We start from the raw sequence: 15515 nt of genomic DNA on the forward strand, positions 1-15515 counted from the left end.
TCCAATTCGAGAATAAATGAAAAAAACAAAAACGGACGAATTAAGCTGAAGTCTGAAAAGCGCGAATCATCTCTAACCAAACTTCCACTAACGCAAAGTCAGCAGAAGGAGCCCAAAGGGTGCTTTGCTGTGTCTTGGACTTCCCATTTCTAGTCCCGTCGTACGTGCTGTACACGTCATCGCGCAAGCTTTCGTCGGACTGTTTGTGTATCCGTGTGTGGTCAAGTCCGTTCAGTGGAAAGTACGCTGGATTGTCCGTCGGATTGTATGACGGACTAAGTACGCCATACAGTTCGATCGTGTGTACGCGGCATTAGTTTCTCCACGCCCACCAATCTCTGAATGACATAAATACCACCATTAAGATGCCTGAAGAAGGGGCACACATGCTCCAAACGTACGCACCACCCCGCTCCACCTGACACCCAGGAAAGCAACGTCGGTGGCTTTCCCCTATGTATACCTATGGACTACGAAGCGCTGGGAGCCACCAGCATAGCCGTGACCAGAAGTGACACCCCCACACGCCGCCAACCTGTCCTCCCTGCAGAGCGGTTGAACCCGATACTGTGTCCCCACAACGCTGACCTTCCTGTACCTACACTGTGAGCAGGGGTCAAGTCCTGGAGAAAAAAGTGTGGGAACTCCCACCCAAGATCCCCTCCCCCACCAAAAAAAAAAAATGATACGCTCATATGCACGAACACTTCAAAAGTGGTATTTTTCATCCAATTTTCATATTGTGTGTATGAACCTTAACTGTTAGTACATAAAAATAAACTATCCTCAATAAACATAAATACGGTAATTCTCTGAATAATCAACATTCATTCCATTGTGCTTCCATGCAAATGTGAACATCATGTCCTGATCTTTATTGGGGAATGTTATTTTGTATATAAAGGGTTTATGTGGTGAGTTTACACTTTTCATTGTACATAGTTTGGATAACACAGGGTTAAACGGAAAGGTGATAAATGACCTGCACATTATCTGGACAGAATGCTTGGGGAGATAGTGATGTGTTCCTGCTTAGGAGATGTATGTTAGCTTGGGGGGGCTGCAAACTCTGCAGGGGCTCCAACACACACTCGCTGCTATTCCAACCCTTCACATATTTCCACATAAACTTCCCTCCTGGCATTAAACTTTGCCAGGTATTGTGCTCAGCTTACCACCCCAAACTGATGTTCCTCCCTCAGCTCACCTCTCTCCCTGCATGTCCTGTGAGCAGAATAGCTGTGCTCCTCCTCTGGGGTCTCTCATTATATGGCACTGAAGATAGAGGAGGGGGGGATTCAGCGGGACACACAGAGCAAGTATGCAGGAGACTGGGGGGGGGGGGGTGAGGAGACAGAAAATCAGGAGGGGCCGGCGGGGAGGAGCGCATCACGAGAGGTCTGACTAAATACAATCTCTTAGCAGCAGGGACCAGATCTACCCGTCAGCTAGCTGCGATTGACAGGTAGATCGAAGCGGAAGCTATCATGGTGCCCCCTACTGGCAATGCCTGAAGGTCAGGTGTGCGGCACTTACTATTTCGAGTTGTGTCGGCTGGTGTAGCACCTCCCACACAGCTCACATACTTCAAAGTATTGCAGGACACGGCTGCTAATGGGAACTGAGTTCCTGTTGTGGAAAAAGTACAGGAACTCCGTTCCCATGCGTTCCCACAGGATTTGAGCCATGACTGTGAGTGTGTACATTATTTGTTGCCAATAAATCTTTTTACTACTGCTCTCAGTTGGCGCTGTTCTCTCTTCTTGGTTTTCTAGAACTGCCATTCTTATTAATACAGCTCTCAGCTCAGAGATAGAGAACACCCTGCATCTCATGAGATTGGTGACATTAAAATGAACTACAATCCTATTCGTACATAAAAAGATATCTAACTCTATCTCTTTTATTCTCTTTGGGTAGGGAACATTAAGTATGGTGTTTTAAAGGGCTTCTTTAATTTTATATGAAAAACAAAACAATGCATCACTTTTGCGAATACATTTTAATTAGACGTGTTATTCTCCATGTGTAAACAGCTATAAATATGTACACAATTTAGATTTTTGGAAAAAGTAGAATTTGCATTAAGCACTGCGCTACTCTTAGCCCTTGTACACACAGCCGGAAATTCCAACAAAATCCGTCGGATTCTGTCTGACGGATTTTGTCCGAAACTTGTGTTGCATACACACGGTCGGACAAAGTTGTTGGAAAATCCGATAGTTCGTAACGTGCTGACATTATTTCATTATGACGGGACTACGTTACAGCTAGTAGCCAATAGCTTTGGTCTAGGAATTTGATCTGAGCATGCGTGGCGCTTTGTCCGATCGGAATTCTCTACACACAATCGGACAAAGTCCGATCGGATCATGTTGTCGGAAAGTTTTATAGCCCAGCTCTAAAACGTTGTCAGTCGGATATTCCGATGGAAACAGTCCGATGGAGCCCACACACAGTCAGATTATCCGACAACATGGTCCGATCGGACATTTTCTGTCGGAATGTCCAACCGTGTGTACAAGGGCTAAAGGTTGCTGTAACCTACACTGTGCATGATTTTCGGTTACAGTCAGATCATGGTGATTCCATCAGACATTTTATTTGAATACTTGTAGGGATTGTAGGGATACAAATCAGTGACTGCAGCTGGAAAGATATGAAAACGTGCGTGGGGCAGAATCCTGAAAAAGGGCAATTCAAAATGTAACGGAGAAGTAGTGAAAGATGCAAAGCAACTATGCTACACGTGGAAAATAAAAAACAAAAACAAAAACAAAAAAATCAATCCATCTTTTCTGCAGGTTTCCTCGCTAGTCATATTTTACTCTATTTGGCTGTTTACTTTCTTCAGTGGTAAAGCCAGTTTGTTCCCGAAGATGACAGATGGCAATGAAAAGGTTACAGAGAAGAACAGACGGAATGTTCTGTATCAAGGTAATTTTCTGTGCTCGTTCCTGGGAGTGCCATGTGATTGCGGTACATCTCAAGGTTTACCAGGCGATATGAATCTATTATCCCCAGCTGTGACAGCTGTTTCTGGGCTATTTGTGTCCTGCTGTTCACAATGTTCTCATAACACAATATAACATGATTCGACTCTTCATCCATTTACTTTGAAACAGCAACACAGCTCTCTGGTACTTCTGGCATTACCTTTATAGTGATCATTTTAACTCAGCATTTTATAAGCCACTTAGAAATCCAGTTCGCTGCAGTCATATGTCATTACTTCCAACACAAGTGCAAAAAAAACAAGGAAATGACTCCTTAATTTGTGGGGAGGAGGCATGCATTCATATCGGCACATTTGCCAATTTAGAGCTGCATTCAAAATATAGAGTCATTAGCTCCTTCTTCCATACGGCTGTGTTGACTAAAGTTCTACGGCGTGAGGCTTTGGGAATCCTTGTCCTTTCTTAAAGTGGAAGTAAACCCATCGATTTAACCACTTGGGTACCGCGCTATTGCCGAATGACGGCATTAGCGCGGACCTAGATTTCCGGGACTACGTCTATTGACGTCGTCCCGGTTACGAGCGGCCTGCGCGCCCCCTGAGGGGCGCGCGCGGCGCGCTCTGTGATCGGCGAGTCCGTGAGACTCGCCTGATCACCGATCCGTGTAAGGGGTCGATCCCGACCCCTTATCACGTGATCAGCTGTCAGCCAATGACAGCTGATCATGTGATAGAACGGAGCCGGTAATCGGCTATTATTCCTCCTCGCGCTGACAGCGCGAGGAGAAAAAAAAAAAGCCGATCACCGGCGGCCGTGATCGGGACATCAGTCCCGATCACGGCCAGCAATGCAAGGCACCACATGCCACCTGCCAGTGCCCACCTGCCTCCCGCAGTGCCATCCTGAAGTATAACTAAAACTAAAAGTAAGTGCCCCCCGTCTGTGCCCATAGTGCCCACAGTGCCACCCACAGTGCCACCCCACAGTGCCACCCACAGTGCCACCCAATCTGCCTCAAAGGTGCTGCACCCCAGTGCCGCCCATCAGTGCCCAGCAGTGCCGCCCATCAGTGCCCAGCAGTGCCGCCCATCAGTGCCCAGCAGTGCCACCTATCAGAGCCACCTATCATTGCCACCTATCAGTGCCCATCAGTCCCATCTATCTGTGGTACCTATCAGTGCCCATCCGTGCCACCCATCCATGCCACTTATCCGTGCCACCCATCCGTGCCATCTTATCTGTGCCCATCTTTGCCCATCAGTGCCGCCTTATCTGTGCCCATCGGTGCCGCCTTATCTGTGCCTATTAGTGCCGCCTTAACTATGCCTATCAGTGCCCACCAGTGCAGCCTATCAGTGCCCACCAATGCAGCCTATCAGTGCCCACCAATGCAGCCCATCAGTGCCCACCAATGCAGCCTATCAGTGCCGCCTTATCAGCGCACTTCAATGAAGGAGAAAAATGACCCGTTTGCAAAATTTTATAACAAACTATTAAAACATGATTTTTTTTTTTTTGCATCTTTTTTTGTTTGTTTAGCAAAAAATAAAACTCCGAGCTGTAACTAAATACCACCAAAAGAAAGCTCTATTTGTGGGAAAAAAATGATAAAAATTTCATTTGGGTACAGTGTTGTATGCCCGCGCAATTGTCATTCAAACGTCATTCATAACGAATCACATGTGCAGCACCATAGCAGTTGAAGATTAAACAGAGGCAAAGATGGCCGCTTCCTTGGCTGAAAAACGATAGAAGGGTTTACTTCCACTTTAATAACCCCTAAACCTTATTTCATAGACTTCCGAGTACCTATATCTTGCACTGATGAAGGCCAGAAAGCAGTGGCGTAACTAGAACCTTCAGGGCCCCCGATGCAAGAAACCATGAAGGGCCCCCCTGAACCCCAGCCAGGGCCCTTCCCTCCGAGTCCGGCGGTGGAACTCCAGGGCGTGGTCACAGGTATGACCTTTGTGAGCCCTGTAGTTCCACCACTGGCATCAGTAGTTTTTTTTTTTTATTTTTTTTTTTTATTTCTAGGTGCCCCATTGGGGGACTGTCCCTAGGCAGGATGGGGTCCCCGTCCCCAGAAGAGATGAGGTCCTTTTCTCCAGGGCAGATTAAGTTACTGCCCCCAGGTGAGAAGGGGAGATGGGGGTCCCTGTCCCCACGTGAGAAGGAGCCCCTGTCCCCAGGGGAGATGGGGGTCCCTGTCCCCACGTGAGAAGGGGCCCCTGTCCCCAGGGGGAGATGGAGGGGGTATGTAATGGTGAGTGGGGGGTGGGGTCCTCTCACTCACCATGACCAAGCTGCAGGCCGTGCACTCATCCATGTTGGCCTGGGCTCCATCCAGTGTGCTGGACGGGTGATCAGCATATCTCCCAGAAAGACCTTTCATCATCTGTGTATGACGGGAAGGAGGGGGGCTGGCAGACAAGCCTGCAGTGTCCTCCAGGGGGCTCTCATAGGGCTGCACTGCATTTGTGTGCTTAAAGTTTGTTTACCCGGGAGAAGTATGCAGTGCAGAGCAGCCAGTGCGATAGTCGAGCATGGAGCTCTGCTAGTCACCCTCCACCTCCAGCCATCCGTGTGCATGGTGCACTGGTATCCCTAGCTGCCTATGCTGCTGCCGGCCATATGTAGAGGGGGCTGCATGGGCCCCCTGCAGCACAGGGCCCAGTTGCGGTCGCAACTGCTGCACCCCCTATAGTTACGCCCCTGCCAGCAAGCCTGAAACAGTCACATGGAGCAGAGATCAGCGTCACTTGTTGCTAGGCAGAACAGGGAGATGCTGTGTACAACGGCATCTCTCCGTTCAGCCGCCCCGTAAGACGATTGCGGGTATGCCCGTGGCGATCGAGTCCGCCAGACCCAGCGACCGGACTCACGGGGGTCCCGACCAGCACGCGAGCGCGCATTAAAGATTGGAGGGCGGCATTAAAGATTGGACGTACCTTTACGCCAATATGCCTGCCCGTGCCATTCTGCGCTGGTTGGGAAGTGGTTAAGCACACCTGCTTTTAATGCCAGTGTGAACTTAGCCTAAATCAATGTCATGTTTCTGATCTCCTCATCATAAGCTGATGGATAATAAACTATTTAAAAACTATGAGCAACTACAAAGTCTGGACCTGGGCAGAAAGTGATTTAAATATAACCAGCTTCATAAGACAGTAAGTAATTACCCATGCTGGCAATGATGCTGTGAACAGGAAGTCGAGATGGTTCACCATAGATTCCTCTCCCCTTCTTCTTTTGCTTCTCTTCCTGTTTGAAGATGAAGGCCGAGTTCTCCTCTTTGGTGATATTGATGTAGAAACAGGTGTCGGAGCTGGCCATGATGTGCCGCGGTCCAGGGTTCAGCAGAATGCTCTTATTTTCCTCTCTCCTCACGCCTATCAGGCAGACGCCATACCTTCAACGCAACATCACCATGTTATTATGGTCAAACAGAGGCATTTCACAACCTTGGAAAAACACAAGTGACCCCACAAGAACAAAAAAAAAATAAAAAAATGAGTAAATATCTAAAACAGTCGTTGTTTCATTTATGTGCAAAAAGGTTTTGCTATGGCAAAAAGTTCACCCCACACACATATCTTACAGGCCAATGTACCGCAGCAAGCAGAAAAAGCAGCATGCTAGGAATACAATTCTCTTTAATTTTCATTTAAAAGACCATACATTTCAGGGAAACAACAGTTTATTCTCAGGGTAACAAAGCTATACCTTTGGAAAGGGGGGTCTCTGTGTCCAGAGACAGCTGATGCATTTTTATCCATTGCTTTTTTTTTTTTGTAAATGTCATAAAAAATTTGATTCCTGAGAGGAACTTCAAGCTGTTAGCTTGATGGTACCTGGTCCCCACTTGTATTGCCACTTAGGCCGCGTACACACGCGGGGACTGTTCGCCCAACTTTGTCCGCTGAACAGTGTTTCGGCAAACAGTCCGCTCGTGTGTGGGCTTTCAGCGGACAGTTTCAGCGAACAGTCCGCTGAACAAGGTTTTTCGGAATTTCCGAAAAACTGTCCTCTGAAACCTTGTTTCAGCGAACAGTTCCCTCGTGTGTAGGCTTGTTCGACAAACTAAGTTCCGCGCATGCTCAGAAAGGCTTTACACGCCGAAAGTTATAATGCAGTGTATAGGACGTCGTATTTTTCGTCCCGTCGTACGTGCCGTTCACGTCATCGCGCATGGTTTCAGCAAACTGTTCGTACGTCGTGTGTGGCCATGTCCGTCCATGCTAATTTTGAGCGGACTGTTTGCCGAAACTATTTGACGGACAAAGTTGGGCGAACAGTCCCCGCGTGTGTACGCGGCCTTATGTACTTAGCTACTCTTAGCCCTTGTACACACGGTCGGAGATTCCGACAACCAAATCCGTCTGATTTTGTCCGAAACTGTTGCATACACACGGTCGGACAAAGTTGTTGGAAAATCTGACGTGATGACGTTATTTCGTTACGACTGGACTACGTTCAGGCTAGTAGCCAATAGCTTTGGTGTAGGAATTTGATCCGAGCATGCGTGGCACTTTGTCCGATCGGAATTCTCTACACATGATCGGAGTATGTCCGATCGGAGCATTTTGTCAGAAAATTTTACCAACAAGTTGGAAAAGTTGGTCCGTCGTCCGATGTAGACCACACACAGTCGGAATATCCGACAAAACGGTCCAATCGGACACATTCCGTCGGAATCTCCGACCGTGTGTACAAGGGCATACAGATGCTTTCACAGCTGCATGCACCTCGGCACCCATCGCATACTTGGTGACAATGCCTAGTATTCTCCATGCTGTGGACATGAGTTTTCCAGCTTATTTGTATGCCATTGCCCAAAGACCCAGAAGTTGCACTTCTTAGCAATAGATCAGAAATGGTTACTTCCAACCAATCTAAGTCTCTAACAATAGTCGTTGTGGCCGCAAAGCATGTTATTGAGAGACCTTGAAATCTCCCAGTCAACATTTCCTAAACCAAAGAGCGGCATCACATGGACAGTGGCGCACTGACCATTGGGCCACTCGGGCACTGCCCGAGGGCCCCGAGCCACTAGGGGGCCCCATCAGGGTTGCCAGCCTCAGTAAAACCAGGGACAGTATGTAAAAATCTGTGTTTTTTTTACATCTGTCTCTGAAATGTCCCTTACCGACATCCTTTTGGTCTAAAAATCCCAAGATTATAGCTGCCCCACCTCTCCGGTACCTTCTGTGTATACTGTGTGTACATGTATGTGTATACTTTGTGATTGTATACTGTGTTTGTATGTGTGTATACTGTGTGGCCCCATAAACACGGATTGTCTGGGGGCCCCATAATCTCCTATTGCCCGGGGGCCCCATGAGTTGTCAGTCCACCCCTGCACACGGATGATGATTAATGATAAGAGGATGTAAACATTTACTGACAAAATAGCTAAATTTGATTGTATAATGGCCCCCTGGGTGAACAACTTTATACTACCTAATTTTGACCATTGACCCATCTATAAGATCATCGCTAAACATTTGTTGGGCTGCCCTCTCTCTCCTACCAGCCTTTATCCCTTTTCTTTCCCCATTCCTTCCAGCATCTTGCAGCGGCATGCTATTCCATCCGGTTTGCGTTTAGTTGGACCGTCATTTATTTTTCAACAGGACAATGACCCCAAACACACCTCCAGGCTGTGTAAGGGCTATTTGACCAATATGGAGAGTGATGGGGGGCTGCGCCAGATGACCCGGCCTCCACAGTCACCGGACCTGAACCCAATCGAGATGGTTTGGGGTGAGCTGGACCGCAGAGTGAAGGCAAAAGGGGCCAACAAGTGCTAAGCATCTCTGGGAACTCCTTCAAGACTGTTGGAAAACCATTTCAGGTGACGACCTCTAGAGGGTCATCAACAGAATGCCAAGAGTGTGCGGAGCAGTAATCAAAGCAAAAGGTGACTACTTTGAAGACCCGAGAATAGAAGACATATTTTCAGTTGTTTCACACTTTTTTGTTCAGTATATAATTCCACATGTGTTCATTCATAGTTTTGATGCCTTCAGTATGAATCTACAATTTTCAGTCATGAAAATAAAGAAAACTCTTTGAATGAGAAGGTGTGTCCAAACTTTTGGTCTGTACTGTATATATACTAGGAGTATATATATATATATATATATTAAAATTAACACTTTTTTAAACTTTTTTTGTGTGAGTTAATTTTTTTACACACTGTAATGTAAAGTGACAGCTAGAGCCTGCTTACATAATCAGGAACCACACTGATTGGTTTTGGATTACTAATTGGAAATGGAATTTAGATCAACATTCTCTTAACATGGGTGAGCATGTCTGAGAGTATCATTCTACAGATTGAAGTTGTGAAGGGGCTACTATATGGCAAAATGCAGTAGTTGAGAAATGCAATTCTTATTTAAAAAACAAAACAAAAGGTTGATTGTGATTTTTTTTAAACAAATATCCATTATTATTATGATTATACAGGTTTTATATAGCGCCAACAGTTTGCTCAGCGCTTTACAACATGGGGGCAGATATTACAGTTACATTACAATTTGGTACAAGAGGAATCAGAGGGCCCGGCTCGTGAGGCCCCTTTCACACGGTCAGTAATCAGTAATGATCCACCCTGTGATGATCCGCTCGCTCAGCGGGGATCGCTCCGTTGCCCCCGCTGAGCCGGCGGCGGACAGGGCGGTCTCCGCACACTGTGCAGGGACCGCCCTGTCAGCTCTCCGCACTCCTCTATGGGGGATCGGATGAGCACGGACCGTCTGTCCGTGTTCATCCGATCTGCTCTGCAGACGGATAGAAAAATAGGATTTTCCTCCGTCTGCAGAATCGGACAATAGCGGAGGCGGACAATAGCGGGTGTCTGTGGATGTTCATCCGCAGACCCCCGCTATCCCATAGGGATGCATGTATGTCTGTATTTCATCCGCAAACGGATGGATGAAATATGGACATACTATCCGCATGTGTGAAAGGGGCCTTAGAGCTTACAATCTAAAAAGGAAGGGTCAATTGATACAAAAGGTAATAGCTGTGGGGGGGTGAGCTGATGGAAGTAAAACAGTGTTAGTTAGAAGCAGGATAGGCTTCTTTGAAGAGAAGGGTTTTCAGGGATCGTCTAAAGATGGATAGATTAGGGGACAGTCAGACAGATTGGGGTAGGGAGTTCCAAAGGATGGGAGAAGCTCTGGAGAAATCCTGGAGGCGAGCATGGGGGAGGAGGGGACAAGGGAGCTAGAGAGCAGGAGGTCTTGGGATAACTGAAGAAGAATTTTGGTCTGTACAGTATATATATATATATATATATATATATATATATATATATATATATACATACATATACACTAGGAGTCTTCAAAAAGTCTTCAAAAAGTTTCTGCACTTTTTTCTATTTAATAGAGTTAAAAAAAAAAAGTGCGGAAACTTTGTGATGAACCTAGGTATACATATACATTTATTTGTTAGGTAGACATATTATTTACATTACTACTACTACTACTACTACTACTCGTTCTGCACAATTTGGTCATGGCATCTAGAAACTCCTGACCTCTTTTAACAAAATACTTAAACAGTGACACCTAAATGGTGAGTGTCTCTTACTTCTTGTGAGCGTGGAAAGCAGCGTAGGTGAAACTCTTTCCTGCGTACTCCATGAAGAACTTGCTGTCTCCCATGCGTATGTGATAGACCTCATTCCCGGAACATCTCCCGTACATCCTTTGCCACTGCTCTGGGGACTGCTGCCCTTCCCTACAGAGAGAAGCAAGAGGGAATTTAAGACGAAGAAAACTTTTCTAAGAATTACTTATGAGTGTTTTCTACAAAAACTGAGCAGATCCTAAAATAACCATAATTGGTTTCAGCAAAGATTCCTTCAAGACCTGAAAATACCTTTAGGGGCTCCTCTGGCATATAAAGGTTGACAATGGCCGTATTAGGCGATGAAGAGAGACTTTAAAGCCTGCTAGAGGTTTACAATCATCATACCTTTCACTGCTCCGATTTGAAATTGAAATTTCAGTCTTCAGCATTACAATCTTCAACATGGTTAATGAAAACCTGCCATGAGATAAATTCTAGGATACCACTTGCTCACCCTCTCACCTTGAAAGGACTTCAATACTTTACGGGGTTGATTTACTAAAGGCAAATAGATTGTGCACTTTGCAAAGTGCAGTTGCACTCTGAAAGAGCAGTTGCTCTAGATCAGTGATTCTCAACCAGGGTTCCTCCAGAGGTTGTAGGGGTTCCTTCAGCATTGGGCAATTTCCGCCTCTCAGATAAGTTCCCACTGACACCATTGATCTTTTTAGCTATCTGTAAGGAGGTAATTCTTCCCAATGACCACAAGTGTAAGGACCATTCTTCCCAATGACCACAAGTGTAAGGACCATTCTTCCCAATGACCACAAGTGTAAGGACCATTCTTTCCAATGACCACAAGTGTAAGGACCATTCTTCCCAATGACCACAAGTGTAAGGACCATTCTTCCCAATGACCACAAGTGTAAGGACCATTCTTCCCAATGACCACAAGTGTGAGGACCATTCTTCCCAATGACCACAAGTGTAAGGACCATTCTTCCCAATGACCATCACACTAATGTATCATGAGTTGTAGATTTCTAATTTTTAGCAGGGGGTTCCTCAAGACCGGAGAATTATTTCAAGGGTTCCTCTGTGTTAAAAAGGTTGAGAGAGGCTGATCTAGAGCTTAGTAAATGAGCAGAAGCTCTGCTGACTTCTATCATCCAATCACGTGCAAGCAAAAATGCTGCTTTTATTTTTTTCCTTGCAAGTAACTGGGTATTCTTTGCAAAGTGAAGCTTTACCTCATTTACTAAGCTGTGGAGCAACTGCACTTGCTGAGTGCAACCTATTTGCCTTTAGAAAAATCATCCCCTATAAAACACTTACCGAGAACAAGCATGCAAGCAAGCGAATTCAGAAAAATGTAAGAACTCCTCTATATACAGTATTTATTGGCGTATAACACTCACTTTTTCACCATGAAAATCGGGTGCAAATAGCGTGTGCGTGTTATACGCCAATACAAAAATTTAAGTTTTTGCCTGAAACTTCCCTCTTAAAATGAATGTGCGTGTTATACGCCTGTGCGTGTTATACACCTGTGCGTGTTATATGCCGATAAATACGGTACTTGTTTTGGGTCAGAGACACGAAGCATTTTTAACCACTTAAGCCCCGGACCAATTTCCAGCCAAAGGACCAGGCCCCCTTTTTGCGATTCGGCACTGCGTCGCTTTAACTGACAATTGCGCGGTCGTGCGACGTGGCTCCCAAACTAAATTGGCATTCTTTTTTTCCCACAAATAGAGCTTTCTTTTGGTGGTATTTGATTTTTTGCGCTATAAACCAAATAGAGCGACAGTTTTGAAAAAAATGCAATATTTTTTACTTTTTGCTATAATAAATATCCCCAAAAATTATATAAAAAAATTTTTTTTCCCCTCAGTTTAAGCCGATACGTATTCTTCTACATATTTTTGGTGAAAAAAAATCGCAAATTAGCGATGATTGGTTTGTGCAAAAGTTATAGCATTTACAAAATAGCAGATAGTTTTATAGCATTTTTATTAATATATTTTTTTTTACTAGTAATGGCGGCGATCAGTAATTTTTATTGTGACTCCGACATCATGGCGGACACATCGGACATTTTTGACACATTTTTGGGACCACTGTCATTTATACAGCAATCAGTGCTATTTAAAGTGGTTGTAAACCCTTACAAACCACTTTCACCTACAGATAAGCCTAGATTAAGGCTTACTTGTAGGTCCAAGAAATATCTCCTAAACCTACACGGTTTAGGAGATATTTGCCAAAACACAGGCATCGCTGTCTACGGCAATATGCTTGCGAGTGGCGGCTCCCGTGCGCATGTGCGGGAGTGACGTCATCACGGCTTCGTTGTATGACAGCGCCGGAGCAGCAAGACCCACCGAGAAGATGGATGCTCCGTACACAAGGGGACAGCGGTGACTTCGCTGGCTCCTGTGTCAGGTAAGTGACACATAATAGACTACTATGCGATGCAATGCTATGTGATGCGATGCGATGCATAGTAGTCCATTATGCTTTACCTTTGCAGGGAATCAAAGAGGAAGTAAACCCATCAGGGTTTACTTCCTCTTTAAATGCAGTGATTTCTGTGTAAATGACACTGGCAGTGAAGAAGTTAACCACTAGGGGGTGAGGAGGGGTTATGTGTGACGTGTGTTTTTTTTATTGTAGGGGGCGTGGCCTGGCATGTGACGTCACTGATCATCTCTCCCTATAACAGGGAACAGGCCATCGGTGACAGCCACAGTAGAAAGCACAGGGTGAGGTTTGTTTACACAGACCTCTCCTTGTTCTTCAGCTCTGGGACACCAGCAGCGATTGGGTCCATGGGTCCCGCGGCCACGGAGCTAAGGAGCCACGTACAGGTACGTGATTGTGCCCAGCCGTGCCATTCTGCCGACGTATATCGGTGTGAGGTGGTCCTTAAGCGGTTAAGTTACAGTTCAGCAACTCAGGAGGTAAGCAGCGTCTACCCCATCATTTCTCTGAGGTCACGTTTCCTTTAAATTCAATTAAAAACACAGAAAAACAACTATGGCACAAGGATCGAGCGTGGATAAAGAGAATGAAGGACAAAGCCCTTGGGGGGGGGGGGGGGGGGTAAGAAGATCCTAGAAAGTCTTAATAAACAGCCACTGCATGATGGTTGCAGCGCCTCCTAAGCTGAGCTTAGAGAAACTCTAGCGCACATATAACAAACAGAAGAGAGAGGGCACCACATCTAAGTGCAGCTGTTTAATAATAAAACAAAATGCCATAAAAACATACAGTATACTGCAGTATATAGAGAATCAACATGCATATTGTGCATCTTTTTCCATTCAGCAGAGTTCATCAAGGAAGTGGCTGGTACAGGGCCGTCTTTAATATTGATTGGACCCTGGACAAAAATTTTCTTAGGGTCCCCCTCCCCCCATGCAATTTCGCTCTCCACCTTCTCTGAGACATAAAATAAATAGCAGCTAGACCTAAAATCAGTTTACTGTATCAGATCAGGCAGCGATTGTGATTGGTTGCCAGAGGTTACAGCATATTATTACTGCTTACTGACTGGTTGCTAGAGGTTACAGCACTCCGTAAGGCTCACTGATTAGTTGCTAGAGGTTACAGCACATTTCTGCTTGTTGATTGGCCGCTAGAGATTGCTGTACAGTAATACTGCTCACTGGTTGCTATAGGTTACAGCACATCATCTCCTCACTGCAGGGGGCATGATATACATATGAATGCTGCCTTATTTACATATCAATGCTGTCGGCCTCAGCTATTTACATATGCATGTCACTGTTATTTACATATGAATGCCAGTATTTACATGTAAACACAGGGTCTGCAGGTGAGTCATCTGTACACAACAATAGGGCAGAGCTGGGCAGCATTAGTAGCAGCACTTCACACTAAGATATCAGGACACAGCACAGGACTAAAACTTGAAGGGACGGGGAATGTAAACTGGGATAGTTGGCAAGTATGAAGCAGCTGCTTTAGGCCCCACAACAATGACAAGGCCCAGGGCAGCTGTCCCTTTTGGCCTGCCTTAAAGGTCGGCCCTGGGCTGGTAACTGCAGTGCCCACTCTCTTCTGTTTGTTCCTTTAAACTCATGATGCCACACACCACTGATAGCCACAAGGCTTAAAGAGTTAAATTGCTGCAGCTAAATACCAACAGCGCATCGAAACTTTCCAAGAAATGACAAAAAAAAAATTGTGGAACAATCTTCTGTTCCTTAAAATCCCATCACATACACGACTGCACACATGTGATTAAGTATTTATGGGCGCTGTAGCAGAAGCTTGAACTCAATTCAGGGTAAAATATATAGAATACTCAAACTGCAGAATTCTAGGTCAGTTGCGGTGGGCTGGCTAAAATGGAAGGGATCATCTGAGCTGTGCCGAGGTCCAGGAAAATAATATCCGCGCATGTAATATTTAGAGATCCGTGTATGCCTCAGCTGCTCATAGCTAAACTTTTTTTTTTTTTTTTTTTGAATCAAGTAATTCTTTAATTTTATTTCAAACGTACAAAAAAACTCAAAACACACAAAACATTCCCTCCAACCAATCACACCAAACAACCCCAAAAAAATAAAATAAATAAAATAAAAATAAAACACAATTTTTTTTTTTTTGCGCATTCCAGACTATACCTTGACTGTTACTAACAACCTTTTATCACATCAAACGCAATGATTACATTCTCCCTACATAGGGTTAATCACGATATAAATCTAACCGTTACATTCAATCTGATCACTACGCCTTAACATATACGGTATATACATTACAATTGTTCCCATCCAAAGAACTATCTCATTGTTAACTTTCCTCAACATCTTTAATATGTTCACCTGATTAACCAGTTAAAGTGGAAGTAAACCCATGGATTTAAACAGTTAAAAAAAAAAGGCATGTTGGGAATGCTAACTGCACATTGGCTGTGCTCTCAGCCAAACTATCAAACCA

General features: G+C 45.1%; 1 protein-coding gene across 6 annotated transcripts in view; it reads right to left on the minus strand.

Moving 5' to 3' along the window:
* KCNT1 (potassium sodium-activated channel subfamily T member 1) overlaps positions 1-15515 on the minus strand; it is a 586129-nt gene that overhangs the window by 87774 nt on the left and 482840 nt on the right. For all 6 annotated transcript variants that reach the window (XM_077468093.1, XM_077468101.1, XM_077468120.1 and 3 more), the window contains 2 exons: positions 10563-10712; positions 6140-6369 (listed from right to left, as the gene is read on the minus strand). In XM_077468093.1, the coding sequence (XP_077324219.1) occupies positions 6140-6369; positions 10563-10712 (380 nt within the window). The remainder of the gene's footprint in view (positions 1-6139; positions 6370-10562; positions 10713-15515) is intronic.

Source organism: Lithobates pipiens, unplaced genomic scaffold (genome assembly GCF_037356315.1).
Source record: "Lithobates pipiens isolate NorthernLeopardFrog02 unplaced genomic scaffold, aLitPip1_a1.2 Scaffold_11, whole genome shotgun sequence".
In the NCBI taxonomy this organism is placed as follows: Eukaryota; Metazoa; Chordata; class Amphibia; order Anura; family Ranidae; genus Lithobates; species Lithobates pipiens.